The sequence below is a fragment of the Nothobranchius furzeri genome, chromosome 3, assembly GCF_043380555.1.
Source record: "Nothobranchius furzeri strain GRZ-AD chromosome 3, NfurGRZ-RIMD1, whole genome shotgun sequence".
NCBI lineage: Eukaryota > Metazoa > Chordata > Actinopteri > Cyprinodontiformes > Nothobranchiidae > Nothobranchius > Nothobranchius furzeri.
Genome location: NC_091743.1, coordinates 88,901,542 through 88,929,438, shown reverse-complemented (window position 1 = coordinate 88,929,438; position 27,897 = coordinate 88,901,542). Strand labels below are relative to the sequence as shown.

General features: G+C 44.8%; 1 protein-coding gene across 1 annotated transcript; it reads left to right on the top strand.

The window, feature by feature from the left end:
* The first annotated feature begins 1,377 nt into the window (after positions 1-1,377).
* Positions 1,378-27,850, top strand: ndufs2 (NADH:ubiquinone oxidoreductase core subunit S2). Its single transcript, XM_054736430.2, has 14 exons — positions 1,378-1,534; positions 6,687-6,787; positions 14,309-14,499; positions 16,093-16,213; positions 16,356-16,468; positions 19,511-19,585; positions 21,625-21,702; positions 22,231-22,316; positions 22,412-22,531; positions 22,608-22,737; positions 25,191-25,286; positions 26,048-26,131; positions 27,643-27,700; positions 27,782-27,850. The coding sequence occupies exons 1-14, from the start codon at positions 1,428-1,430 to the stop codon at positions 27,817-27,819; spliced, it is 1,398 nt and encodes a 465-aa protein (XP_054592405.1). The 5' UTR covers positions 1,378-1,427; the 3' UTR covers positions 27,820-27,850.
* The last annotated feature ends 47 nt before the right edge of the window (positions 27,851-27,897 follow it).

The window sequence follows — 27,897 nt, the reverse complement described above, 5'->3', positions numbered from 1 at the left end:
CATGTGTGCACGGGTACGTGCATGCATGTGTGCGTGAGTGTGTGTGTGTGTGTGTGTGTGTGTGAGTGTGTGTGTGTGTGAATGAGACAGAGCGAAATATCAAGAAGGAGCAGGTGGGTGTGCATCAATTTGTACAGAGTGTTTGTATAGAAGTGTGCGTGTGTGTGTGTGTGTGTGTGTGTGTGTGTGTGTGTGTGTGTGTGTGTGTGTGTGTGTGTGTTACCTCTGTGTTCCAGCTTACGTCCATCACAATCCTGTTACAGTACTTTTATACCTCTGGTAGGACTGTAATCCTGTATTATTGTGTCTTTGAATTTAGAAGAATCCGATGTTTATCTTATTGTACTGTTTGTAGCAGAGACAGCTGTTCAAAAGACATACAACGAACATTATCAAACTCTCATTTTTTAATTTCATTATCTTCAATATTTTTTAAAAATGGTATGTAATTATTTTTCCACAGTATTACATAAATAAAAGCACTGTTTTTTATACAAAGCTCTGCTTGTTTCTGTGATTTTTATACAGCCGAGGCCCGGGTTCCAGCTGACTTCGGGAAATCTCGCTTTTTGTTTGTTTGTTTACAGCCAGACTGCATAAAAAGGACAGCTTCTGGTCTTTATTAAAGCAGAAGTGTCCAAAGTAGGGCCTGCAGACCATTTCTGGCCTGATATAATTTTTATGTCCAGCCTACAAAGAAGCATTATCACTCAACCCCTTTTCACAGAAACCGACTTTAAAACATCTGAACTATCCCTTTAATGTTTCCCAGGTCACACAGGGGCAGGGCAGCAGCCCAGCTAGGGAAGCTCAAACATTTCCACCAGTTCTGTGTGATTCTCAGGTGTTCTCAGCATATCTGCGGTGACTCGGATCGACCCCAGGGTCAGGAGAACTGAAACACCTCTAGATCATGGTTCTTTAATCAACCTGGGTGCTCTGAAACCAAGTGGTGGCATCTTTACCAGGTAGTTAGAAAACTAGCTTAAAACCAGCTCTGTGGCCTAGTGGTGGAGTGTCCGCCCTGAGAATGGGAGTTCGAGGTTTGATTCCTGGTTGGGTCGTACCAAAGTCTTTTAAAATGACACCCAATGCCTCCCTGCTTGACACTCAGCTTTAGGGGGATGGATCAAATGCAGGGATTACACACCAGTGTGTGATGACGATTTGGGACTTTAACTTTAAACAGCTAAACTCAACAAACTAATATCTGTTTTCCTTCATTCCCACGTTTTTTTAAACCCTGAACATTTTTATTTGTTGAAACGACACATGCTGGGTTTCGTTTTTTTTATTTATTTACATATTCAGAACCGTCAGGAAAGCGTGTTTAACGTTTGCACCAGCTGGTGGCAGCACTGAGCTGTACAAGGGTAGAGGATCAGAAAACCCCGAACAAGAATGGTCAGAGTTGTCCGACAGCCAAGATGGCGGCGATAATGTTGAGGTCGCTTTCCTGCCTCGGACGTCCTTCAACTAAACTAATATTAAACAACAGCGCTCTGAGTCCTGGCTGTTCGCTGCTGCAGAACAGGTATGAAAACAAAAACAATTGCGGAGCTTTGCGTCCCTCTTGTTTTCTCCGTTAGCTTGATCCATTTTAGCTAGTGCTAATGCTAACATAAACCTATCTTCTCTGTCAAACTGACCGCTTACACCTCTGCCAGGATGGTAGATACCTGTAAGTACTAATTATAACAGCAACACTTACATTAAACCAGAGGACTGGCATATTGACGGTATTTTTGCTGTTACGTAAATGTGAAAGAAGAGGGTTAATATAGACGCTTATTTACGTGTCTAAAAGAAGAAGAAAATATCATTTCTATAGCGCCTCTCAAGATAAAAATCACAAAAACAAAAAATGTAAAAATATAAAAAATAATTTAGAAAATGGTTACAAATATATTTAAAATGAGCAAAAAATAGACAATTGTGATTAAAAAATGTTAAAGAGAGAGAGTGAACAGGAAAGAGGGAAATCAGTGGATCCTGAGGAAGGTGGAATAGGTGGGGAGAGCAGAATAAAGAGAGAGTGGTGAAGAAGGTCATACAAAAGCCAGCTTGAACAAGTGAGTCTTCAGCTGCTTTTTAAAGGAGACCACTGAGTCCACTGATCTCAGGCTCAAGGGGAGAGAGTTCCAGAGTCTGGGGGCCACAGCAGCAGATGATCTGTCACCTTTGACCTTTAGCCAGGTGCTGCACAACCAGTAGGCTTTGTTCACTGGACCTCAGGGACCTGCTGGGGGTGTAGGGACTAAGAAGAGCACCAATGTGAGATGGTGCTTGTCCATGTAAGGCCCTATAGACCAGAACCAGGATCTTGAAATGAACCCTGAAGTTGACTGGCAGCCAGTGAAGCTGGAGGAGAAGCGGGGTGATGTGGGTGTGTTTGGAGGACTTGGTCAGAAGCCGAGCACAGGCGTTCTGAACCACCTGTAGACGGTTCAGGGAGGTTCTGCTCAGACACGTGAAAAGAGAGTTACAGTAGTCTAAGCGTGAGGAGATGAAGGTGTGGAGAACTGTCTCAAGTTCAGAGCGGGACAGAATGGGACTCAGCTTAGCAACATTCCTGAGATGGAAGAAGGAAGAGCAAACAAGAGAACTGACATGAGAGTCCAGGGTGAGAGCTGGGTCAAAGGTCACGCCAAGATTCCTGACAGAAGGTTTGGTGTGAGAAGCAAGCTGACCAAGAGAGTCTCTGACTTTGGGAACCAGCTTGTCTGGGGCACAGATGAGGATCTCAGTCTTATCTTCATTCAGCTGAAGAAAGCTCCCACCATCCAGGTTTTGATAGAGTCTAAGCAGGTGTGTAACAGCTGCAGCTTAGACATCTCATGGGGCTTAAAGGAGATGTACAGTTGGATGTCATCTGCATAAAGATGTTAGGATTCCTTTGAAGGAGCTCAGGATGTGCTGAAGAGGAAGCAGATAGAGGAGGAAGAGCAGAGGCCCCAGTACAGAACCTTGTGGGACACCATGGGTAAGGGAGGTGGTGGAGGACCTAAACTTGGAGACGGCCACAGAAAAGGAGCGCTCAGAGAGATAAGAGGAGAACCACTCCAGAGCAGATCCTGATAGGCCTACCCAGTCTCTCAGCCTCTCCAGTAGCAGGTGATGGTCAACAGTGTCAAAGGCTGCAGTCAGGTCCAGCAGGACCAGAACAGCACAGTCCCCTGCATCACTGTGGGTCAGAAGGTCATTAGAGACCCTAAGAAGAGCTGTTTCAGTAGAATGAGCTCTACGAAAACCTGACTGGAAGCTATCATAGATGTTATGTTCATCAAGAGCAGCTGTGAGTTGTTTAGCCACAACATTCTCCAAGATCTTGGAGATGAACGGAAGTTTAGAGATGGGTCTGAAGCTGCTATGGAGAGAGGGGTCGAGACTCGGTTTTTTAAGAAGCGGGTGGATTACAGCGTTCTTAAAGTAAGCAGGGACCTGACCAGAGACCAGAGAAGCATTAATTATAGAGAGCACGCTGGGACCGATGGACTGAAAAGCACTTTTAAACAAAGATGAGGGTAAGATGTGGAGGGGACATGCAGAGGTCTTCATAGAGTTAACTAGTTTGGTTAACTCAGGCAAAGCAACTGGAGCAAAGCCTCACCAGGCAGGGAAGCATCCAGGAGGCATCCTGACCAGATGCCCGAGCCACCTCAACTGGCTCCTCTCGACGTGGAGGAGCAGCAGGTCTACTCTGAGCCCCTCCTGGATGACCGAGCTTCTCACCCTATCTCTTAAGGAAGAGCCCAGCCACTCTTCAGAGAAAACTCATTTCGGCCGCTTGTATCCGTGATCTTGTTCTTTCGGTCACTACCCAAAGCTCATGACCATAGGTGAGGGTAGGAACGTAGATCGACCGGTAAATTGAGAGCTTTGCCTTCTGACTCCGCTCTCTCTTCACCACGACAGACCGGTATAACGCCCGCATCACTGCAGATGCAGCACCAATCCGCCTATCAATCTCACGCTCCATCACTCGTGAACAAGACCCCGAGATACTTAAACTCCGCCACTTGGGCCAGGACCTCATCCCTGACCCGGAGAAGGCAACATTTTTTTTCCCATGTCGATAAATTTGATAATTAAAAAAATGACTAGATGTGTGTAGGCCCCTTTAAGAAGCTGTACCACCTTGAGTCACGTGAAAATGTGACTGAAGGTAATGCATGTGACAGCCCCATCTAGTGGACAACTTTTGTTTCTGCACATACCTGTAGCTAGCGTTTATTTATCGTTATCGAGGTGAAATTCTCAAAAGGCCATTTCGCCCAGCCCTACCTGAAGAGGATGCTACACTGACAGCTTTTGGCATATTTGGAATATTTATAATTTAAATAAAATGCAGTAAAAATGGCAAAATAATGACGACACAAGTCTACAGCACTATTAAGCCCCCTTCAGACAGGCCATGAAAAACGGAAATGTTCCGGACTCTGTCCGCAAGACCTTTGTGTCTGAACACAAACATCTGGATAACGTTTTCCGTAATTTAACCGGACGACGCCCCTAGTAACAGGTCCGGACTTGTTACGGACAAGGTTGCTGCTTCAGACTGGTGAGGTCGAGTTCCGGACAGGGAGGAGGAGGGGACCGGGGGACGCTGTGTGCACCTATATAGCTCGTTCCTGTAGCATGCGGCGAACCATAGCAGCTCGCCTCCTACGGTACCGTCTCCTAGACGCGCGACGAAGCGCTTCACACCGCTTCCGTGATTCCTTTAACCTTTGAGCTTCATCATCCAGGTCTCTTATGCGTCTTCGTGTGCGCAGAATTGTGTTTAACATAAGTCAGATACCCCCCCTCTCCCTCAGACATCTGGAACGTTTCCCTGCTGTGTGGAGGCAGCCGAAAGGACAAGTTCCGGTACAAAAGTGGTGTGTCTGAAAACACAGTTCCGGTTAAAAACCGGATTGAATTGTCCACACACATTCCAGAATGTCTAATCTGAAAAGGGCTTTAGACACTCGGTGTTCTTTTGGGGGTGACTTGCTCTTTAAATTCCCATCCCTATTCAAATCCGCTTCAGTCAGCCCTATTCTAAAAAAACCTGGTTTAGATCCCAATGATTTCAATAACCTCCGTCCCATTTCCCATCTTCCCTTCATTTCCAAAGTCCTTGAGAAAACTGTTGCATCTCAGCTCCATTCACATCTCACCCGCAATAACCTTTATGAACAGTTTCAGTCTGGCTTCCGTCCCCACCACAGCACAGAAACAGCTCTCATCAAGATCACTAACGACCTACTCATTGCTGCTGATTCTGGTTTAATCTCTATTCTTATTCTCCTCGATCTGAGTGCGGCCTTTGACACCATTTCTCATCCCATCCTCCTTAATAGACTCTATTCCTTAGGCATCACTCACACCCCCCTCCGCTGGTTTCAATCTTACCTTACTGGCCGCACTCAGTTCATCCAGTTAAAATCCTTTACCTCAGAACCCTCCCCAGTCAAGTCAGGTGTGCCCCAGGGCTCTGTCCTGGGGCCCCTCCTCTTCATAGTATATCTCCTCCCTATCGGCAAAATCTTCCGCAAATTCAATATCCAGTTTCACTGCTTTGCAGATGACACCCAGCTCTACATTTCCAGTAAGCCCAACTCAACTCTCCCACCATCCTCCCTTACACTCTGCCTCTCTGAAATCAAATCATGGTTCACCTCTAATTTCCTCAAACTCAACGGCAATAAAACTGAACTTCTTCTAGTTGGCACTAACTCCACCCTCTCAACATCTGACAGCTTTTCTTTAACTATTGACAGTGCCACAGTCTCCCCCTCACCTCATGTCAAGAGTCTGGGTGTCATTCTCGACAGCTCCCTTTCTTTTCAGGCTCACATTAATAACTTAATTCGGTCAGCATACTTCCATCTACGTTCCATAAACCGTCTTCGTCCCTCACTGACCCCTCACACTGCCGCCATTCTCGTCCACAGCCTCGTCACCTCCCGTCTCGACTATTGCAATTCACTTCTTTATGGTCTCCCCAACAAACTCCTTCATAAACTGCAACTGGTCCAGAATTCAGCAGCCCGTATTATCACCAGAACCCCTTCCTTTCACCACATCACGCCGGTTCTCCAGCAGCTCCACTGGCTCCCAGTTAAATTCAGGCCCATCTTCAAAATTCTCCTCCATACATTCAAAGCAATCCACAACCTCTCTCCTCCATATATCTCAGACCTTATAAGTATTCACACCCCGTCCCGTTCACTCAGATCTTCTTCTTCCATCCATCTTGCGGTTCCTTCTGCCCGTCTCGCTACCATGGGGAGCAGAGCTTTCAGCCGCTCTGCTCCTCGACTCTGGAACTCACTTCCCCCAGACATCAGGAACATCGACAGTTTTACCCTTTTCCAATCAAAACTCAAAACACATATGTTTAAATCTGCCTACAACCTCTGATTTTATTGAAATGTTTCTCTCTGTTTTTTCTTCTTTGGGTTTTATTATTGTTTTATTGTATTTTATTACGTGTTTTGTGTAAAGTGACCTTGGGTGTCCTGAAAGGCGCTTTGAAATAAAATGTATTATTATTATTATTATTATTATTTAAAGCCCTCTGCAATCCGCAGGCCTTGAGTTTTCCAAGTCAAGAGTCCTGTCTCTTTCAGAGGGACCTGCCGTCCTGATGAAGCCCCAACATCCAGCTTTTTCACCTCATTTCTGGTGTTTGTTTACAGGCAGAAGCAGTGGCAGCCAGATCCTGAGTGGATGGAGCAGTTCGCCGGAGCCAGGATGTACCCCACTGCCTACAAAAAATGGACCCCGCCTCCATGGAATGGTACTCAACATCACATCTTTAAGACTTTTAGTGAAATAATTTCATTTTACTGCCAACTAATCAAAAGAGGAGTTATAATCCAACCCAAACCTTCCTGATGTCGGGCATCAAGAAGTGTCACAGTTTAGTTTCAGTTAATCAGAAAGTGTGGGGGGTTGGGGGAGGGGGGTGCTGCTGAAATGATGATAAACTACAAACTAAGATGTGATTAAGACAGTTTATGAATAAGGGTTTGTTTGCAGTTTCATCACATCGGAGTTTGATTCCAGATGTTTCTGCAACATCAACAGAATTTCTGCTCTTTGTAGACGGAAACTTATCGACCTGATTCAAATGACATCGGGACAAAATCATCAGCTGCGTCGTTGAAGCAAAGCCATTCTAGAACTCTCATCGTGTTTCTTATATTATCTGCAGCTGCTGGTCATAACATTAGAATATCAGGACAAAGCTGATTTATTTCACTAACCACATTCACAAACTGAAACTTGTATATTAGATTTATTCATTACGCACAACGTCTATTTCTTTATTATGATGAATATAAGTGACTAAGGCTGAACGATTTTAGGGAAAGATAGAATTGCGATTTTTCTATCAGAAATTGCGATTTGAGTTCATTTCACGATTTTACGCAAACTAGTGGGCTCGACACACGGGAGGCGACATCGCCTCTCCACCATTCATTTTCAATGAGACGTGCACGACAAAGCGATAATCGCGGGTCTCCCTCCTACTAAGCGAAACGCGAAAAACGTGCGTGTGAAATGTAGCGCACGTGTCGTGCACAGGCGACCCAGCGACGCGATCCCACAAAGTTGAAATATTTTCAACTTTTCATCGCTGTCGCTCGGACGAGGACCAATCAACGGAGGTTTCATTCACTGACCAATGAGCGGACAGGATGCTCCGTACATCTCCGAGCAAACATGGAGGAGAAGTTGATTATTATTATGTTTTATAGTAAAATCAGAAGTAAGATTTCACATAACTCCAGCAGCACCTTGTGAAACATCATATCTACCACTTTATTAACTCTGAACCGCTTAAATAACCTGAATTCCCTCCAACCTGACACAGCCAATCAAAACAACAGAAGTTTCGATTTCGCCATGGAACAGAACGCGTAGACGGCTTTGCCGCTGCCGCGCGTCGCCTCCTGTGTGTCAGGTAATAAAAGCGACAGCGACGAATTTCGCTGATCGCGGTCGTCTGTCGCCTCCCGTGTGTCGAGCCCCTAAGGTCCAACACTAGCCTGCCAAGCCATCCTGTGGATGAAGTGAAAAGATGGTCTAGATTCTAATCTTAATACAACAAATCATTCGCTTTAATATTTACTTTTTAATCATACAATAGAAACAGTTAAAGCTATTAATAATTTCTCCCATTATTATATAAATACATTTATTTTTATGTGCTTGTGAAGCAACTTGTGATTTTTATTTAGAGAGGTGCTTTATAAAAAACATGTTCTTGTTCTACTCTAAAAATGCAAGGAGGAAATCTGAAGGTAGAAACAGCTTTCAAATGTGTTACAAATCATGCTCACAGTTTTCCCCGCATCACCACGGCAGGCTGGCTGCATGTTTTTCCTCCCTAAACTCTGCTATAAAGCCTTGCTAACGCTGCGGTCAGCTCCGTGAGAGAGACGCACAGGCAGTGAAAGAGACACTCTGACACGTTAGCCTGTTTGAATTAAGGTGTTCCATCAGAAAAATTCAAACCGATTTTAAAAGAGAAGTTGAGCTTTCAAGTCACCTAAAGTGCGCGACTCCGCACTCGCGCTGATGAAGCGTAAACCGAGCTCTAGAAATCAGCCTGAACCTGCTGATGTGAGAGGAGTCTCTCTCTCTGCCACTCACCTACGTTGCCATTGTTGTCGGCTCTAGCAGTGCTGTGTGGAAAAATAACCTGCAACTCTGTCAGCTGTGGAATTGGGCTCGGCTCTGGACGGTATACCCCACCCCCTCCCCGCGCTGGCTGTTGCCGCCACCGTAACACACGGGGAAACCCCGGATTAGGGATGTGTATTGGTGAAATTCTGGTGATACAATACATATTACGATACAGGGAGACGATACAGTATATCACGATATATTGCGATACATTCAGTCAGACGATATTGGCGATTTTTTAGACTAAATTTATTATAGGAAAATTCAATAAACAGTCCAAACTGACACTTAACATATTTAACCATAACGGAGGGATTTACATTTCAATGGTAGAAACAAAACCCGTTACACACTGCTGCTAACTAGTGGTCGGCGTTTGAATTGCACCACAAGAAAAGAAAATACACAAATGTTTCCATGTAAATTCTTCCAGAAATTAGATACACGACTTTTGAATATCGATGCATTTTTGCAGGAAAAAATATCACGATATATTGCGATATTGATATTTTCGATGTACAGCTTTTGAATATCGATTTAATATCGCTGGGGAAAATATCACGATATATTGCCATAATCGACATTTTCTCACATCCCTACCCCGGGTGTTAAAAAAAAAGTTACACAACAGATCCTGGATCAGTCAAAATTGCAAAAACTGCAGCTTTGATGGTCACGTGATCGTGCTATTTGAAATCATGATTTCAATCAATCTATCAATCAATTGGACTTTATTGTCACTTCAGCCATATACGATTTGTACACAGTGAGGCGAAACAACGTTCCTCCAGGACCAAGGTGCTACATGCAACATAAATTTACAACATAAAATAACAGGGAAATCACTAAACTATCTAATTAAGGACAGAACAGACTGACCTAATATGACATGACCTCTCCCAGTAGGTAGTGCAAAGGAAAAAAACCCTAAACTTACTTAGTATGTAGGTGGTGAAGGAACAGTAAACATGCAAAAATAAAGCATTAACTGGTTAATATTTAAGTCCAGCTCCATGCTTTGAGGTAGTTGAGTTGAGCTTAGTGATAGAGTGTGCGTGTGTGTGTGTGTGCCAAAAACGATCGATCGTTCAGCCCTATAAGTGACTACTAATGAAAATCCCAAAGTCAGTATTTCAGCCCTCCACATGAGTACTCCCTCATGAGGCATCTTGCTCTTGTAAATAGTACATCTGTACTTCAAAAGTAAAGTTGTCCCCTTGTTAGTAACACTGTTTTTTATGATGCACAGTTACGGTGCACAGATTTTGTAAGCACGGTAGTGTACTCAGAGTCTGAAAAGCAGCGATTATGATTTTAATCCATTAGAAACGTCTGAATATGTGAACAAAACAGGTTTTTATGGAAATGTGAAGCTGCAGCACACGCTAGTAACTCAACAAGAGACGGCATCAGAAGCATCTCACCCGGGCTGAAGATGAAAAGGACCGGACTGCTGCTGAGTGATTCAAGGCTATGTTCTCTAGTAAAGGTTCTCTAGTTCAGTAAGGTTCTCTAGTTCTCTAGTTCCAAACACACCCACATCACCCCGCTTCTCCTCCAGCTTCACTGGCTGCCAGTCAACTTCAGGGTTCATTTCAAGATCCTGGTTCTGGTCTATAGGGCCTTACATGGACAAGCACCATCTTACATTGGTGATCTTCTCAGTCCCTACACCCCCAGCAGGTCCCTGAGGTCCAGTGACCAAAGCCTACTGGTTGTGCAGCACCAGGCTAAAGGTCAAAGGTGACAGATCATCTGCTGCTGTGGCCCCCAGACTCTGGACCTCTCTCCCCCTGAGCCTGAGATCAGTGGACTCAGTGGTCTCCTTTAAAAAGCAGCTGAAGACTCACTTGTTCAAGCTGGCTTTTGTATGACCTTCTTCACCTCTCTCTCTTTATTCTGCTCTCCCCACCTATCCCACCTTCCTCAGGATCCACTGATTTCCCTCTTTCCTGTTCACTCTCTCTCTTTCTTTACATTTTTTAATCACAATTGCCTATTTTTGCTCATTTTAAATATATTTTTAAACATTTTCTAAATGCTTTTTTATATTTTTACATTTTTTGTTTTTGTGAAGCACCTCGTGATTTTTATCTTGAGCGGCGCCAAAGAAATTATATTTTCTTCTTCTTCTTCTAAAAGTAAATGTTGCATTTCCTTTGGAAATCAAAGTCCCAGAGTCTGGAAGAAGAGAGGAGAGGCACAGAGTCCACATTGCTTGAGGTCCAGAGGAAAGTTTCCACAGTCAGCTATGGTTTGCGGTTCCATGCCATCTGCTGGTGTTGGTCCATTGTGTTTTCTGAGGTCAAAGGTCAACGCAGTCATCTACCAGGAAGTTTTAGAGCACTTCATGCTTCCTGTTGCTGACGACTTCATGGAGATGCACATTTCACACAGTGCCAAAGCTACCAGTACCTGGTTTGAGGACCATGGTATCCCTGTTCTTGATTGGCCAGCATTCGTTCCTGACCATAACACCATAGAACATCTGTGGGGTATTGTGAAGAGGAAGATGCAATAAACCAGACCCAACAAATCAGAAAAGCTGAAGTTGGGCTGCTCGATTATGGCAGAAATAATTATCACGATTATGGTGACTCAAATTGAGATCACGATTATTTAGGACGATTTTTCTATTTATGTTGTTTTTATTTGTTTTTATTCAGTCATAAAATTGCTCAGGGCACAATCAGGACAAAAAATAAATAAGAAACAAGATGATCACTAAAATAACTCCTGATTCCCAGTATAAAAAGACCAATAAACTTATAGCTCATAGTCTATGACCCAAGGGCTATAGACCTTGGTTTAACTCATTTAAGTCTAACCAGTACAGACCCAAATACCAATATCTTGCAAATACTGACAGCAAGAATTATACAGCGGCATTTGTAACAAATAAATGCAAATAAATTGATATTCACAAAATGTTGCATAACATTTATTGAGTCGTGTCAAGGTGCTGTAGGAGAGTGCACTAGCACCGTGTCCTCAGAGAGATTAGTTATTATTTATCAGCGTGAGGAACTTATTTCTACCTTATTTATAAACTATTTATTTACAGGTCCATCAGTTAATGTAATAATTGTCCCAACCACAGCTGCACCCCCCACCCCCCAACCCGGTCTCACAGCAATCAGGGGCATGCCGCACGTGCACATTTAGCTGTTTTTAGCGGCTCAGGAGTCCGCAGGTACGGTGTGTGTCACTCACTCTGGTTACTCCAACAGGGAGCCGGCTCTGAGAGCCGTTTCTTTAGCGACCGACACATCACTACATCATTCCCTTTCCTAATGTCCTGAAGAACGGTCCAGAGCGCAGGCGGAGTGTTTAGCTAACCTGCAGGAAACGTCGACGACACTTATCCAGAAAGTAGCTAAGGGTTACCAGAGATGTTTCTGAGGTGTTCGCCAGGTACCTATAGGATTTAAAAAGTCAAGAAGGGGGTCTGAAAAGCTGTTAGAAATAGCGTCAAAGTCGCCAAGTTGGCAACACTGTGGAGGAGCGCTTCATTTGCAACTCAGGGCAGCGCAGGTGGGAGGAGCAAATAATCGGCTTGTTTTGTTTTTTATAATCGTTCAAAACTCAGATCGTAATTGTGATTAAAATTCGATTAATTGAGCAGCCCTAAGCTGAAGGCCTCTCTCAGAGCAACATGGGCTCTCATGAGCAGTGATGGACTTCCTGCCACGCCGCGTTGCTGCAGTAATCCAGGCCTAAGTAACCAATCTTTCAGTTGGCTAAGGTTTCTAAAAGTCCTTTTGTATTGGCCCTAAATGATATTCTAATGTTCTCAGATACTGAATTTTGGATTTTCATGAGTTGTCAATTATAATCATCAACATCAAAGAAATAAACATCAGAAATAAATCAGTCTGTGGATGAATGAACTTGATATACAAGTTTCACTGTTTGAACGGACTGACTGGAAATAATCCGTTTGTTTGCACTAAAGTCTCGTGCTCCACTTGATCTGATCTGATTACATGATTGAATTAAAATGGGATGAATGTATTCATTGATTTCATTTTCCTCCTTTTCGTGTGTCTGCCTTTTCTTGTCCCCTTTCTTCAATTGCATCCCAGCCCAGCTAACTTTCTTTGTAAGTAGTTGGTGTAAAAGAGTTCTGCTGGTGGGACCTGAACCACAAGTTTCTCATCTTCTGTTTCTTCCTTTTTGCAGAAAGTTATTAAAACATTTATGTCCTCTCCTGGACGGGGGAAGAGTCCCGTATGTTTTCATAGATGAATGTGGTTATTTTCTGTTACTGAACATGGTTAATTACTTGTGTGATCCCATTGCTGGTTGTTGTTAGTGGTTATTGGATAAACGATTGTAATGAGTTAATTTACATGTTATTTAATGAGCCATGAGACATAAGATTCCATAGTAAATATGAAAGCACCCTTATGGATCTGTGGGTACTGTTTAACCAGAAGATTGGAACTTTTTATTGCAGGGATTAGATAACAACTTCGTATTCACTCAGAGACAACAGAAGAGAGAGTCGAGTTTAAAAGTTTAAAGATTTATTACTAAACAAATTAAACTAGACTAACTTTAACACTAAATGTATGGTGTAACTAAGGTGAATGAGACAGAGAATGGTGTAATGTGGAATGTTGCTCAGAACCAGCAAATCCGAAGATACTATTAGTTCTGATGGGAGTGAAGGTGATGTCTTTGCGCTAAGCTTTGATTAGGAGATTCATAAACACATTCGACGCCATTTGTCGGTCTACGTACCCTTAGCGGAAGTCCCCGTTAGATCAGGAGGTGTAAAGGTCCAGCTTGACCTTATGGAGCCGAAGCCTGTAGAAGCAGCCGCGGCAGCCGACCACCAGTCTTGAGATACTCCTGGGTCACGACAGTTTATCGGCATCTAACAAGACCCAAACCTGGGTCGTGATGGTTCAGCTTTTATTCTGAAAGGAACCGTAGCAGCAGGTGGAACAGCAACAGATTTTATCCAGCGTGTCATTGGTTCTTTCGGCTGAAGAGGAAAGTTACGGATTGGCCACTCCGACAACTTCTCTAGAACGCTTTGAACTGGCGTTAAAGATGGCGTGGGCATAGTTTTATACTTCGGATGTTTTGGTTTATGGTCGAATGAAAAGATGACAGATTTACCAAACACGACCAAAACCACGCCTCCATCAGATCTGGCAGATTCTGATTGGATCAGTAAAGCAACGTGTCATGTCTTAACGCTACGTGAGATCAGTCCTAGTAGAAACATTTAAAGTCATATTACTGATTATATTCTATAGGATTATAATAAAGTCATTAATATTTTGATTTCACAGATTGGTCACATCTTATTATTGACTAACACTTTGTTTGATTAGCTTTATTAAAATAGTTATTTGATTTATTAAAAGGAGAGAGTCCATTCTTCATTCTTCTGTTGAGCTGGAAAGAAGCAGTTTATAACAAATGCATGAGACCTTGAGGCCATATCTCATGCAGACTAGTTCTGTGTCAGAGGAGAGGGGGAAATGACTTTAGGTGGAAAACAGTCATTTCATTCTGTTACACGATGAACATCTGGTTGAACTACACTTGAACAATGATGATCTAGAAGCTGTCGGGTTTATTGTCCCCAACTCATTTGTTTTACCTCCAGATAAAGACCCTCCTGTAGAGAAGGAGGTTTCAACCTTGACCATTAACTTTGGCCCCCAGCATCCCGCAGCTCACGGCGTGCTGCGCCTGGTGATGGAGCTCAGCGGCGAGTCCGTCAAGAAGTGTGACCCTCACATTGGCCTTCTTCACCGAGGCACAGAGAAGCTCATCGAGTACAAGACCTACCTACAGGTGCGGCGCCACCAAGAGCTTTTGCTTCGTTTCATGTTGACCAGATTCAAATCTGTTAGGAACTTCCTGAAGGCGAAGTTCTTAAATCGATTTTTTAAATGACGCAATCTCACGCAGTTCAGTTTTTTGAGGTTTTGTGTGAAAACACGCCCGGGACTACAGATGCGCATCACCAGGCTGAAACACACTAGAGCTGGTCTGATCTTGTTCGTTTGCGCCCAGTCCCATTCCGAGTCCGATCTGATCATTTTCAGGAAAGCCTTGAAATAATAATAAAAAAAAACACATCCAAGTTGCCCTTTAAGTTTCACTTATTCAGAAAGTCTATTGATTAAAAAACGTTTTGATATGATGAACGCATTTAAAAGAGAACGCTGGGGGTCAGGGAGGTCACAGGTTTGAGACACGAGAGAAACATTGAAGCTGGATCTGTTCACCGTGTGACAAACATCCAAAAGAGTTCAGCTTTCTACAAACAACTGATCAGCACCACCAAGACCAAGGTGCAGCGTCATCCGGCCGAATGCTGAGTGGAAAAAAATCGAATCCTGAGCTGCAACGATGGTTAGACCGACATATTGGGCTGATGTTTACCTATTTTTGTTTACATTAGCATCGGCCGATGTGTTTCCTTAGGCAAACTGATTTAAAGACTCCTCCCCGGGCAGCCTGGCACTGCTGTGGAGTTTCATTTAAATATAAATGTACATTCCTGACCCCACAGGCTGACCATGACCTCTACATGTTGGGATCGGTATTGGCAATAAAAAAGTCAACCACTGAGCTCTACGCACCTGCGTCAAGCTGTGGTCATCGTCGTCGTCTTCCTCCGCTTATCCGGGTCCAGGTTGCAGGGGCAGCATCCCAACTAGGGAGCTCTAGACCGTCCTCTCTCCGGCCACCTCCACCAGCTCCTCCGGCAGGACCCCAAGGCATTCCCGGACCAGATTGGAGATGTAACCTCTCCAACGTGTCCTGGGTCGACCCGGGGGCCTCCTGCCGGCAGGACATGCCCGAAACACCTCCCCAGGGAGGCGTCCAGGAGGCATCCTGACCAGATGCCCAAACCACCTCAACTGACTCCTTTTGATCCGGAGGAGCAGCGGTTCTACTCCGAGTCCCTCCCGAATGTCCGAGCTCCTCACCCTATCTCTAAGGCTGAGCCCGGCCACCCTACGGAGGAGACTCATTTCGGCCGCTTGTATCCGCGATCTCGTTCTTTCGGTCATTACCCAAAGCTCATGACCATAGGTGAGGATTGGGACGTAGATCGACCGGTAAATTGAGAGCCTGGCTTTCTGGCTCAGCTCCCTCTTCCCCACGACAGATTGGCTCAGCGTCCGCATCACTGCAGACGCCGAACCAATCCGCCTGTCGATCTCCCGATCCCTCCTACCCTCACTCGTGAACAAGACCCCGAGATACTTGAACTTCGCCGCTTGAGGAGCGGTGACTCGTACAGCCTGGTACTGGCACAGGCTTCCTGCCCCCGATTACCCTCTGCTGTCACGACACCTGACTCTGGTGAAAGTAAATACTGATGAGGCGGTTTGTGGTGTGACATTCCTGAAGCTTCTCCTGTTTGTGCCACAGGCTCTGCCCTACTTTGACCGTCTAGACTACGTCTCCATGATGTGTAATGAGGAGGCCTATTCTCTGGCTGTGGAGAAGCTGCTCAACATCCAGGCTCCACCTCGGGCCCAGTGGATCAGAGGTATCGCCTGCGAGGAACGGTGTTCACGTGCGCCCATTAGTGCGCTTCAAGTGAAACTCAACACAGCTGTTTTTTCTCGTGTCAGACCGTCTTCTTGCTGTCGGTTCTGCTCTCAGATCCGGTTCTTTGTTTGTGTTTTTAGTTCTGTATGGAGAGTTGACCCGCATCATGAACCACATCATGGCTGTCACCACTCACGCCCTCGACATCGGGGCCATGACGCCCTTCTTCTGGATGTTTGAGGAGAGAGAGAAGGTCAGCACCACGCGTGTGTGTGTGTGTGTGTGTGTGTGTGTGTGTGTGTGTGTGTGTGTGTGTGTGTGTGTGTGTGTGTGTGTGTGTGTGTGTGTGTGTGTGTGTGTGTGTGTGTGTGTGTGTGTGTGTGTGTGTGTGTGTCAGTCAACCTCGGCTTCGCTGTCTGAGGTTGGGTAACAGTAGCTCAACAGGTTGTCCAGTAATCGGAAGGTTGCAGGTTTGATTCTGGCTCCAGACAGAGAATTCTGCTGTTGTGTCCTTGGGCAAGACACTTAAGCCGCTTTGCCTGCTGGTGGTGGCGCCTGTGCTCGGCGGCCTCGCCTCTGTCAGTGCGCCCCAGAGCAGCTGTGGCGATAAAGTAGCTCATCACCATGTGTGTGTGAATGGATGAATGATGCAGCGTGGCGTAAAGCGCTCTGGAGTCCTCCGACTCTGAAAGGCGCTATACAAGTGCAGATCAGTGGACCATTGAACCAAATCCAGTCCAGCTTTATTTATAAGGCCCTTTAAAACAACTCGATCGGGCCAAGTTTACATTAAATTATTAAAATACTGACCTGCAAATTCTCTCTGGTGTCTTAAAGCGGATCTTTCCACAGTTTAGGTCGTATAAGAGCAGAAACACGCTCTCCTCTGAACTTATCCAGACTGGTTCCAGGTCTTCAGCAGAACCAGCGCTGGCTCACCAAGTCCTTACTAGGCTGGAAGAGAGAACCACGGGTTCTTTAATGATTTTATAAAGAACTAATGAAGAACCAGGTCCAGCTACAGTCCTGCTCTAGAACTGGAACCTCTGGGATGAAACCCCCTTAAAACACTATAAACGAGTTTAATACAGAGGTTGTTGGTCGTTTGCTCACCTAGACTGAGTGTTTTATTGTGAGCTTGTTTTACCCCAGGTTTAGGTTTAATACAGGGGAGTCAAACTCAAATTCACACGGGGCCAAAATGAAAATCTGGGACAAAGTCGCGGGCCGAACTTAATATTTTTTGAAAAAGTGACGGCAAATTTGCACTTTTTCTTTATCGACATAAATGCAACTTTGAACCTTTTAATTTGGAAACAAACTTATTTTTGCATTAACACTGAATGTGGATAACCAAATTACACACGAGCAAGTCCGGTTTAAATAAAACTGTCCTGCCCTGTAGGCAGCTGAACTAAGAACATCTCTTTTCTAAGTGGAGCGTTGCTGCCACCTGTTGACATTTTTGGGAACTGCTTTTGCCTTTGAGTTACGTACGCACCGCGTTCATTCTGTGCTAGTAGCAGGGCAGCTGCAGACGTGTTTCGCATGAGTGCTGCAATTGGGTTTGGGTTTCTTCGAAGCAATGCCTGTAAGCAGTAGTTTATATGCAGTAATGAACATTTAGGCTCATTTGAGTGAAAGAAAGCAGCTTTGTGCTTACTGACTTTATGTTTCTTTAATTTGTTCATGGAGATGTCCAAGAACTATGGACGCTCTTCTTGTTTGCAGCGCTACAAGCTAATTAGCATGCTTGTAGGCTATCTGATGTTGCATTACAGTTCAGTGTTCCAGCTTTTATATTTGTCATAATGTTATTACAGCAATGCTAAGAAATGCTACTGAGTCTGAGACACTTATGTAAGCCAATTGATTAGCATTGCAGTAATGCAACATCAGATAGCCTACAAGCATGCTAATTAGCTTACAGCGCAGCAAACAAGAAGAGCGTCCATAGTTCTTGGACATCTCCATGAACAAATTAAAGAAACATAAAGTCAGTAAGCACAAAGCTGCTTTCTTTCACTCAAATGAGCCTAAATGTTCATTACTGCATATAAACTACTGCTTACAGGCATTGCTTCGAAGAAACCCAAACCCAATTGCAGCACTCATGCGAAACACGTCTGCAGCTGCCCTGCTACTAGCACAGAATGAACGCGGTGCGTACGTAACTCAAAGGCAAAAGCAGTTCCTAAAAATGTCAACAGGTGGCAGCAACGCTCCACTTAGAAAAGAGATGTTCTTGGTTCAGCTGCCTACAGGGCAGGACGAAAACACATCAGTGGTATTCATTACTTGTGGTAAATTCAGCATTTTTAAAATCAATTCAGGATTTATGTTTTCTTCTTGTTTAATTTTTGTTCTCTTTTTTTCTCCTGTAATATGTGTCATCGCTGCTGTGACGTCTAGCTTTCCCCACTGAGGAACAATAAAGGGATTTTCTATTCTATTCATCTCTCTGTAGCCTTTCCACTTCCTGTTTACTGTAGGTTAAATCTTTTCTCACGGGCCAACAACAAAATAAAAATATCAATTAATCTTAAATGAAAATGCAACATCTCACCTGTTAACTTTCATGTTTTGGAGCAGAAAAAGAGCATAAAACCAACACATTTAAAGCTCAGTTTGCTCCACTGGTTTACTGTGATGCTCACCTGTTCCAGCCAGATACCTGCATCATGGGGCTGATCTGAGCTGAGGAGGAGACTCCTGTTGTTTTGTTCATCTTCATCATAATAATGACAACATTAGATGACAACAGGTGCTCACATAGGTTTGTGCTGATGAACATGTCTGAGCAGGTTGACCACGTCGTTGTGTGTCGGGGAGGAAAAATAACAACTACAGCAGCCACAGAGTCATGCTGGTTTGAGCGTGTCGCTGGAGTTATATCAGCTCTGGCTGGACGTTAGTTGGAAAACTTTGTACTTCAGCCGTGAACACATTACTGAGCGGTTAAAATCTCCGTTTCTGGGCTTCAACGTCGGCAAATAGCTGAGTAGACTCGGCGCTGAGTGACAGGAGTGTTTAGTTTGTCCGAGACAGCGGAGCTGCAGACACCGGCAGCAGACGCTGGAAAAAACACAAAGGAGGGTGTGCGTCGGCTCTGCGCTGACGCCGCAAAGCATCATGGGAGTTGTAGTCTTTGCGGTAAAATCGGCCAGCGGGCCAGTTTTAACATATTTTTGATATTTATCTTGTGTCTGACACGTGTGGTTTAAAACTTTGATATAAAACATAAAACCAGATGCTGTTGTTTTTCTGATGGAGGTTCTTGTTTGTTTTGTTGTAGATGTTTGAGTTTTATGAGCGAGTGTCTGGAGCCAGAATGCACGCTGCGTACGTCCGACCAGGAGGCGTTCACCAGGTGGGTCAGAAGGCTGAGCAACGCTCTTCACGATGTTGGTGTTCATAGTCAGAACTCCTAAAGACAAATAATGCTTCTGTTTCAACGAGGGACGCTTCGATCCGATCACGTGATTTTCAAGGAATCGGAATAGGTGGGAAAAATCAGATTTTACCATATAAAACAACAAACATCGCTTACAACGGAATACCGATGGCTGAGGTTTAAATTCAACAAGTTCCTTTACATCAGTGCTCTTTGTTTCGCAGACAACAACACCTTAAGTCCCACTATTTAAGGTAGTCTGGGAATTCACGCACCACAACATGTAGCAGTTAGCTAACACAGCATAGCTGTCACCTCAAAAGAGATAAAATGTCTGGATCTATTTTAAATGAACAACAAAGTTCATTTAATGATAAACACATGTAATGTGGGCAAACTGGGCATTTAACAAGGTGGAAACGGTATGCTGATGTGCCACCTTAAAAAACCTGACCCTGCTCAGTTCGCTGCAGCAGTTCAACTAAGCCAGCCGACACTAAAATGTACATTAAGAAACCAAGAAATATTCTCCAGACAGCAAAAATGCCGAGATAGCAGAATATTCATCACACTGGATGAAGGTCTGTGACTGCACATGTCGGGTTCTGCAGTCGAGCTACGAGCTGCTTTCTCTTTCTACGTTTACACACGCAGCAGCTGTACAGGTGTTATGTAGAAAAAAGTTACTCTGCTGCTGACGTCAAGTGTCGTGTAATCCCTGTAGCTGAAAACAGCCACACACCGAGCATTTAAATGAGTTAAAATACTACTACTACTACTACTACTACTACTACTACTACTACTACTACTACTACTACTACTATTACAAGACTACTGTTACATTTATTCTTATTCATTTACTTTCTAAACAAGTGATGTGTTGTGGCAGATAAACTAAATAAATGACATAAATGACATGGGGCGACGGTGGCACAGGAGTTAAGTGCTCGCCCCGTAATTGGAAGGTTGCAGGTTTGAGCCCCGCTCAGTCTGTGGCTGTCGTTGTGTCCTTGGGCAAGACACTTAACCCACGTTGCCTGCTGGTGGTGGTCGGAGGGACCGGTGGCGCCAGTGCTCGGCAGCCTCGCCTCTGTCAGTGCGCCCCAGGGCATCCCCACCAGTGTGTGAATGGGTGAATGACTGGTTGTGTTGTAAAGCGCCTTGGGGGGTTCCAGGACTCTAGAAGGTGCCATCTCAAATACAGGCCACTTACCAAAAATACAGAGAGAAAGAAATGGAATAATGATTTTAAAGACTTAAAGGAGAACTCTCCTTTTTTCTTAATGGATTTCTTAAGTATCGGATCGGAACTCGTGAATTGGATCAGGAGCAAAAAACACGATAGCTGTAAGCTTCAGGGTCGTACGGCTTACCTTTGGTACGTTTAAGCTTGGTTTATGCTTGACGCGTCCGCAAGGTTCGCACGGCTCCGCGCGGCAAAATTGCGTCATTTTAACAACCACGCCCCTCCACCGCTCCTCCGCACGGACCAAACTTTCCGCACCGCGCACCTAGGAAATTTTCTAACCACGCGGACGGTCGGACGTGGAAAAACATGGCGGACTGGCAAGAACTAGCATGGCAGAGGTTCGTAAATACAGACATTTGTATGATTCAGCTCTCAGAGATCACCGTGATCAACATGTTGTTAATAATTCTTGGTGAGAAATAGCTCGCACTGTCGGAAAAGACGAGGACGATGTTAAAAATGCTGGAATGCCATGTTGTAAACAGTAATTTCTACTTCTACTATGGTGTAGTGTTGGATGCATGCCGTAGAGCTCCATGCTGCCCCCTACAGTTTGGGAGAATATTGGCTCACCGCAGAGACGAGCCGCATGAACCATAAACGCTGCGAGTTGTGAAGCGCGTTCCATCCGCGAGCCGCATCACCAAGCGGAACGTAAACGCGTCAAGCTTAAACCAAGCTTTAGGGTTTGTAAGCATGTAAGTAATCAGGCGAAATGATACTTTTGATCAGCTTTATGACGGGATGAGTCTTGAATGTGTTGCAGGATATGCCCCTCGGCCTGATGGATGACATCTATGAATGGTGCAAAAACTTCTCGTTGAGAATTGATGAAGTAGAAGAGGTACACAAGTCTACACACATGGGCCCTTTCACACTAGCATCAGCTCCACTCCGCCTGGACAGTCCCAGTCTGGCCCAGTTGATCGCACACGTCCTTGCTTAGGAATGCAGTCAGAGAAGTTCTCAGCTCCAAGGTAATCAGCATGATGATGCCGTAAGTCCGGGTGGGCTGATTCTACCCACCAATCGGAGGCTTCCCCTAATGGAAGGTGTGGATTTGAGCCGGCTTATCAGTCAGCAGCGGGTGTGTTGGCCCTGGTCAGCCTGAAGCAGACCACCTCAGGAAGAGGGCTGAAAACCAGGCCGGTGGCACCCTGAGAAAAGGCAGGCTATGCTAATGTGAACACACACTATGCTATCCAGGCGGAGTGGAGCTGATGCTAGTGTGAAAGGGCCATATTATAGTTAACCAGCTCAGCAAGAAAGCAGACCAAGTCTGTGGTTGAAAGGACATTTCTGACATGTAAAATGTGTCGCTATGGCAGCTGTTCATTAAACTCCAGTGTTCTGTTGGACACTGCCCACGCAGATGCTGACCAACAATCGCATTTGGAAGAATCGGACTGTGGACATCGGGGTTGTCACTGCTGAGGAAGCTCTCAACTATGGCTTCAGGTAAACCTCCAGTTGAGTGAAGGAGAACAATGAAGCAACACCGAACCTCTGTTGACGGTCTTCTGGTTCTTTTCTCTCTCTTCATCCTGGATCAGTGGAGTGATGCTGCGAGGATCAGGAATCAAGTGGGACCTGAGGAAGTCTCAGCCGTACGACAAGTACGACGAGGTGGAGTTTGACGTTCCAATTGGGAGCAACGGGGACTGTTACGACAGGTAAAGGTGTCGGACCGGGCCCAAAGCTGTTGCTGCTGGCTGATGTCTTCTCTGATGGTCCTGGTGATGTGTCCAGGTATCTGTGCCGAGTGGAGGAGATGAGGCAATCCCTGAGAATCATACTACAGGCACTCAACAAAATGCCAGAGGGGGAGATAAAGGTGGACGACGCCAAAGTGTCCCCACCCAAGAGGTCTGAGATGAAGGTGAGCTGAGTGGATGCTCCTGTCACATTTTTACCTTTTTACCTTTCACCAAATGGCAAATGGCCTGTATTTGATATAGCGCCTTCAATTCAATCCAAGTTTATTTATATAGCGCCAAATCACGACAAGAGTCGTCTCAAGGCACTTCACATAATAAACATTCCAATTCAGGTCAGCTCATTAAGCCAATCAGAAATAATGTTTCCTATATAAGGAACCCAGCAAATTGCATCAAGTCACTAACAAGTGTCAGTGACTATACAGCAATCCTCATACTAAGCAAGCATAAAGCGACAGTGGAGAGGAAAACTCCCTTTTAACAGGAAGAAACCTCCAGAGAATCCTGGCTCAGTATAAGCAGCCATCCTCACACACACACACACACACACACACACACACACACACACACAGGCAACGTGGGTTAAGTGTCTTGCCCAAGGACACAACGATAGACTGAGCGGGACTCGAACCTGCGACCTTCCGATTACGGGGCGAGCGCTTAACTCCTGTGCCACCGTCTGTGCACAGCATAAATAATCAGCAGCTCAGAGAACAAAGAACAGTCTCCAGGATGTTCACCAGGCTGGTTTAGTGAACACGTGTTTAACTCCATAACATGAAATTAAGGTTAATAATTAAACTTAGATACAAAATCTGCAGTTTTACTAAAACTGACTGAAGCAGGAATGAATCCACCCCACAACTAAAACTACTACATCTAGAGTTTTGTGTGACCACCGTGGTTTCCGAGGACAGCACCGAGTCTGCCGTTGTGTCCTCGGGCAAGACACAAGTCACGTTGCCTGCTGGTGGTGGTCGGAGGGACTGGTGGCGCCCGTGCATGGCTGACTCGCCTCTGTCAGTGCGCCCCAGAGCAGCTGTGGCTACTAGGGCTGCAACAAACGATTATTTGGATAATCGATGAATCGGATGGGGTCTCGACACGATTAATCGATTAATCGGATTACATTGGGACATTTTTAAAAACTGCTAGGGAAACGTTATTTCTCTCCTTCCTTCACTTTATTAAACACAACATTATTAGAAAACAGTTCAATAGCAGAAAAACAACATGCCATCACCTAAATTGTATTATAAGGTGTATAGACAGAGACCCTAAGCTACACCTATCTGTGACCTAAAATGCTTGGTCTAAGAGTTGCGCAACACAACGAATCGATGACGCAATTCGTTGCCAACGCTTTTAGTAATCGATTTTCATCGAATTTATCGATTCGTTGGTGCAGCCCTAGTGGCTACAATGTAGCTCATCACCACTAGGGTGTGAATGGGTGATTGTGTCGTAAAGCACCTTGGGCGGTTCCAGGACCCTAGAAGGCACTATATCAAATACAGGCCATTTAGATCCAAGTCTGCTTTAAATACTAAAACAAATATTAATGAAATAAAATTGCCTTCAATTAACGACACGAAATAAAATATTTTCCTAGTTGTTTTTATGTCGTTTGAACTCAAGGTTCTCTCATTATTAGACGTACTTGTTGGATCAGGAATCCGTTTTAAAAACTTGCTCCCCCTTTAACTTTGAGCACCCGACCCTTCAAAGGTCTCTGCACGGCCCTGCCAATGTAAGATGGTGCTTGTCCATGTAAGGCCCTATAAACCAGAACCAGGATCTTGAAATGAACCCTGAAGTTGACTGGCAGCCAGTGAAGCTGGCGGAGAAGCGGGGTGATGTGGGTGTGTTTGGAGGACTTGGTCAGAAGCCGAGCACAGGCGTTCTGAACCACCTGTAGACGGTTCAGGGAGGTTCTGCTCAGACACGTGAAAAGAGAGTTACAGTAGTCTAAGCGTGAGGAGATGAAGGTGTGGAGAACAGTCTCAAGTTCAGAGCGGGACAGAATGGGACTCAGCTTAGCAACGTTCCTGAGATGGAAGAAGGAAGAGCGAACAAGAGAACTGACATGAGAATCCAGGGTGAGAGCTGGGTCAAAGGTCAGGCCAAGATTCCTGACAGAAGGTTTGGTGTGAGAAGCAAGCTGACCAAGAGAGTCTCTGACTTTGGGAACCAGCTTGTCTGGGACACAGAGGATCTCAGTCTTATCTTCATTCAGCTGAAGAAAGCTCCCACCATCCAGGTTGTATCCATCAAGGTCACTCCCATCACATCATGGTGTTCCTCAGGGTCCCACCGAATATTAAACCCAGGATGAAGCTAAACTTTAGTGTTAGTTCCTGGATCCAATTAAAAGTTTTATTACTTGTTTTGAAGACAGGAAGTGTCACAGATGTGCTGCACCGTCATGCCCCGGTCAGAGCATCGGGGTCAACATCTCAGCAGCGTTTAGATGTCCCATGAGCGTTTTGTCCCTCTGCCATCAGAGCTGCTCACACCCATGAAGAATTCAAATCTCTACTTTGGTTTTTAAAGGGAACAGAAAGGAATTGTTTCTGATTGGGCTAAACCTAAACCTTTGTTTTTGTCCTTTTAGACGTCCATGGAGTCTCTGATCCATCATTTCAAGCTTTACACCGAGGGCTACCAGGTTCCCCCAGGGGCCACTTACACCGCTGTAGAGGCTCCGAAGGTCAGACCACACTTCATCCGGCTGCATGCTCTGGTTTCCTTCTGGATCAGTGGTCCCCAACCAGAAGGGGGCGCTAGAGAGCTAGTAGAGATGAGGTTCAAACAACTGCTGTTAAAATGTTATTTAGTCTTTTTCTGGTCATTTATCCCCAAAACTCCCTGTAATGTCTAAAATTACAAACCGTTTTTCTGACGGTGACTTCAGTTGTCATGCACTCGCCGCCTCTGAACCCATGTTCCCGTTGTTTCTGTCCACGAATAAAATGTCAGCTGCGTATCTTTTTACTCCTCCAGTCACGGCGGAATAAAACGTTCATAATTTTAGCTTTTTTCACGAGGTATTCTTCAAGCTGCCGCTAGATATCCTCGGCTCTTCGTGTTTTTGAGGGCGCCAATGGCGTCCCGACCAATCACAAGCTTGCGTTCTCCGTCTTGTCAAACCAATGGAGCTCGACTCCATCCGTCCTTGCGAGGACGTTCCAGCAGGCTTGCGAGGACGGAAAATGGCGTTGTGCGTCTCCCTCCCGACGCAGACGGAGACGAGTAAATTAGACGTTCCACAAAAGCGTTTCAAAATGGCTGATCTGTTGAGTTTTTGTCAGTCGTGATGTTTCATCGTTTCGACCTCAACTCCTGCTTGAAACAAACCCTGATGGCTGTTTTGTCGTCAGCATCTGGTTTATTTCCACACAGCTCTGGTCCTTCCCTGTTTGACATTTTTCCTTGACTGAATTGTTTTTGTGTTCTTTCTGCTGCTTTCAGGGGGAGTTCGGCATTTATTTGGTATCAGACGGCTCCAGTAGACCTTATCGGTGCAAGATCAAAGCTCCTGGATTTGCCCACTTGGTGAGTAAACGATAAAACACGGAATATTATTAAAACCTGTCAAGATCCGTCATAAAATGTTGTAAGAGAGACTTCTGCTTCATAAACGACACGTTTATAAGCTTTACTGCACACACTCAAGTAGGGATGTGTATTGGTGAAATTCTGGCGATACAATACATATTACGATACAGGGGAGACGATACAATATATCACGATATATTGCGATACATTCAGTCAGACGATATTGGCGATTTTTTTAGACTAAATTTATTACAGGAAAATTCAATAAACAGTCCAAACTGATACTTAACATGTTTATCCATAACAGAGGGATTTACATTTCAATGTTAGAAACAAAACCCATTACACACTGCTGCCAACTAGTGGTCGGCGTTTGAAATTCACCACAAGAAAAGAAAATACACAAATGTTTCCATGTAAATTCTTCCAAAAATTAGATACAGTAATCCCTCGTTTATCGCGGTAGATGCGTTCCAGACCTGGCCGCGATAGGTGAAAATCCGCGAAGTAGGGACTCCCAGCATGCCCCTCGCGGGGATTCCCTCCACGTCACACCTACGTCACAAACCGCGGCTATAAACGGAAGTCGCCTTTCCAGCTCACCACTCAGTCATCGTTTCTTCAGATTCATGATCAGAGTTTCCAACCTACCGATCAATCCAACAAACTATCAGCTCATAGTAAGTTATCTTTCTTCTGGAAAGCCCGGCATTTCCGTGTCACTTCGTTGACGCTCGAACGCTCGGGGGTTTCCTAAATCAGCCGGCGTTTCACCGACGCTATCACTACCGCGTCTGTGAAACCACGCTCCCTACAAGCTCAACTCCCGAATCCAGCTGACCTGTCTGACATACAGTACTATATTGAATTATCGTATGATCACATTCTGTTTTTGTGGGTAAAACTCAAGAAAAAAAAATGTTTTTTACTTGTTTTGTAGTTTTATTACAAAAAGTGTATTTTATGATGAAATTGATGAAAAAAAAACAAGAATTTCTTGATATTTCACATAGAAAAATACCGCGAATCAGTGAAAAATACTGCGAATCTGCGAATTCCCCCTGAAAAATGCTCCAAAGAAAAAATCCGCGAAGCAGCGAATCCGCGAAGTAGCGAGGGATTACTGTACACGACATTTGAATATCGATACATTTGTGCAAGGGAAAAAAATCACGATATATTGTGATATCGATATTTTCGATACACAGCTTTTGCATATCGATATATCGCTGGGGAAAATATCACGATGTATTGCCATAATCGACATTTTCTTACATCCCTACACTCAAGTCTCCTTTAAGTCACACAGAGACTCGAGACTTGACCTGGACTTGAGACAATGACGTGAAAAACCTGGTTTTAGGACACACAGATGGTCAGCATGTAGTTTGTTTTTGTAACACACTTGTCTTTAATGTCTCTGGTGACTTGTGGTGATGTTCTAATGAAGTCACTCGGCCGGGTTCGGGTTGCTGCTCTCGTTCTGAGTGTTGGCTCTCTGTTTCCAGGCCGGATTGGACAAAATGTCCCAGGGACACATGCTAGCAGACGTGGTGGCCATCATTGGTGAGAAAGAGCTTATGTTAGTGTGTGAAAATGTAGAAGTGAAACTCAACATGACTTTTCTCCTCCGCTCTTCCTCTACAGGAACTCAGGACATTGTGTTTGGGGAGATTGACCGTTAATGCTGCTAATAAAGATCAGCCCTACCTGTTAGAGCGTCTTCTGTCTGACGTCTGAGCGCATTCATGTACAACCCCCCC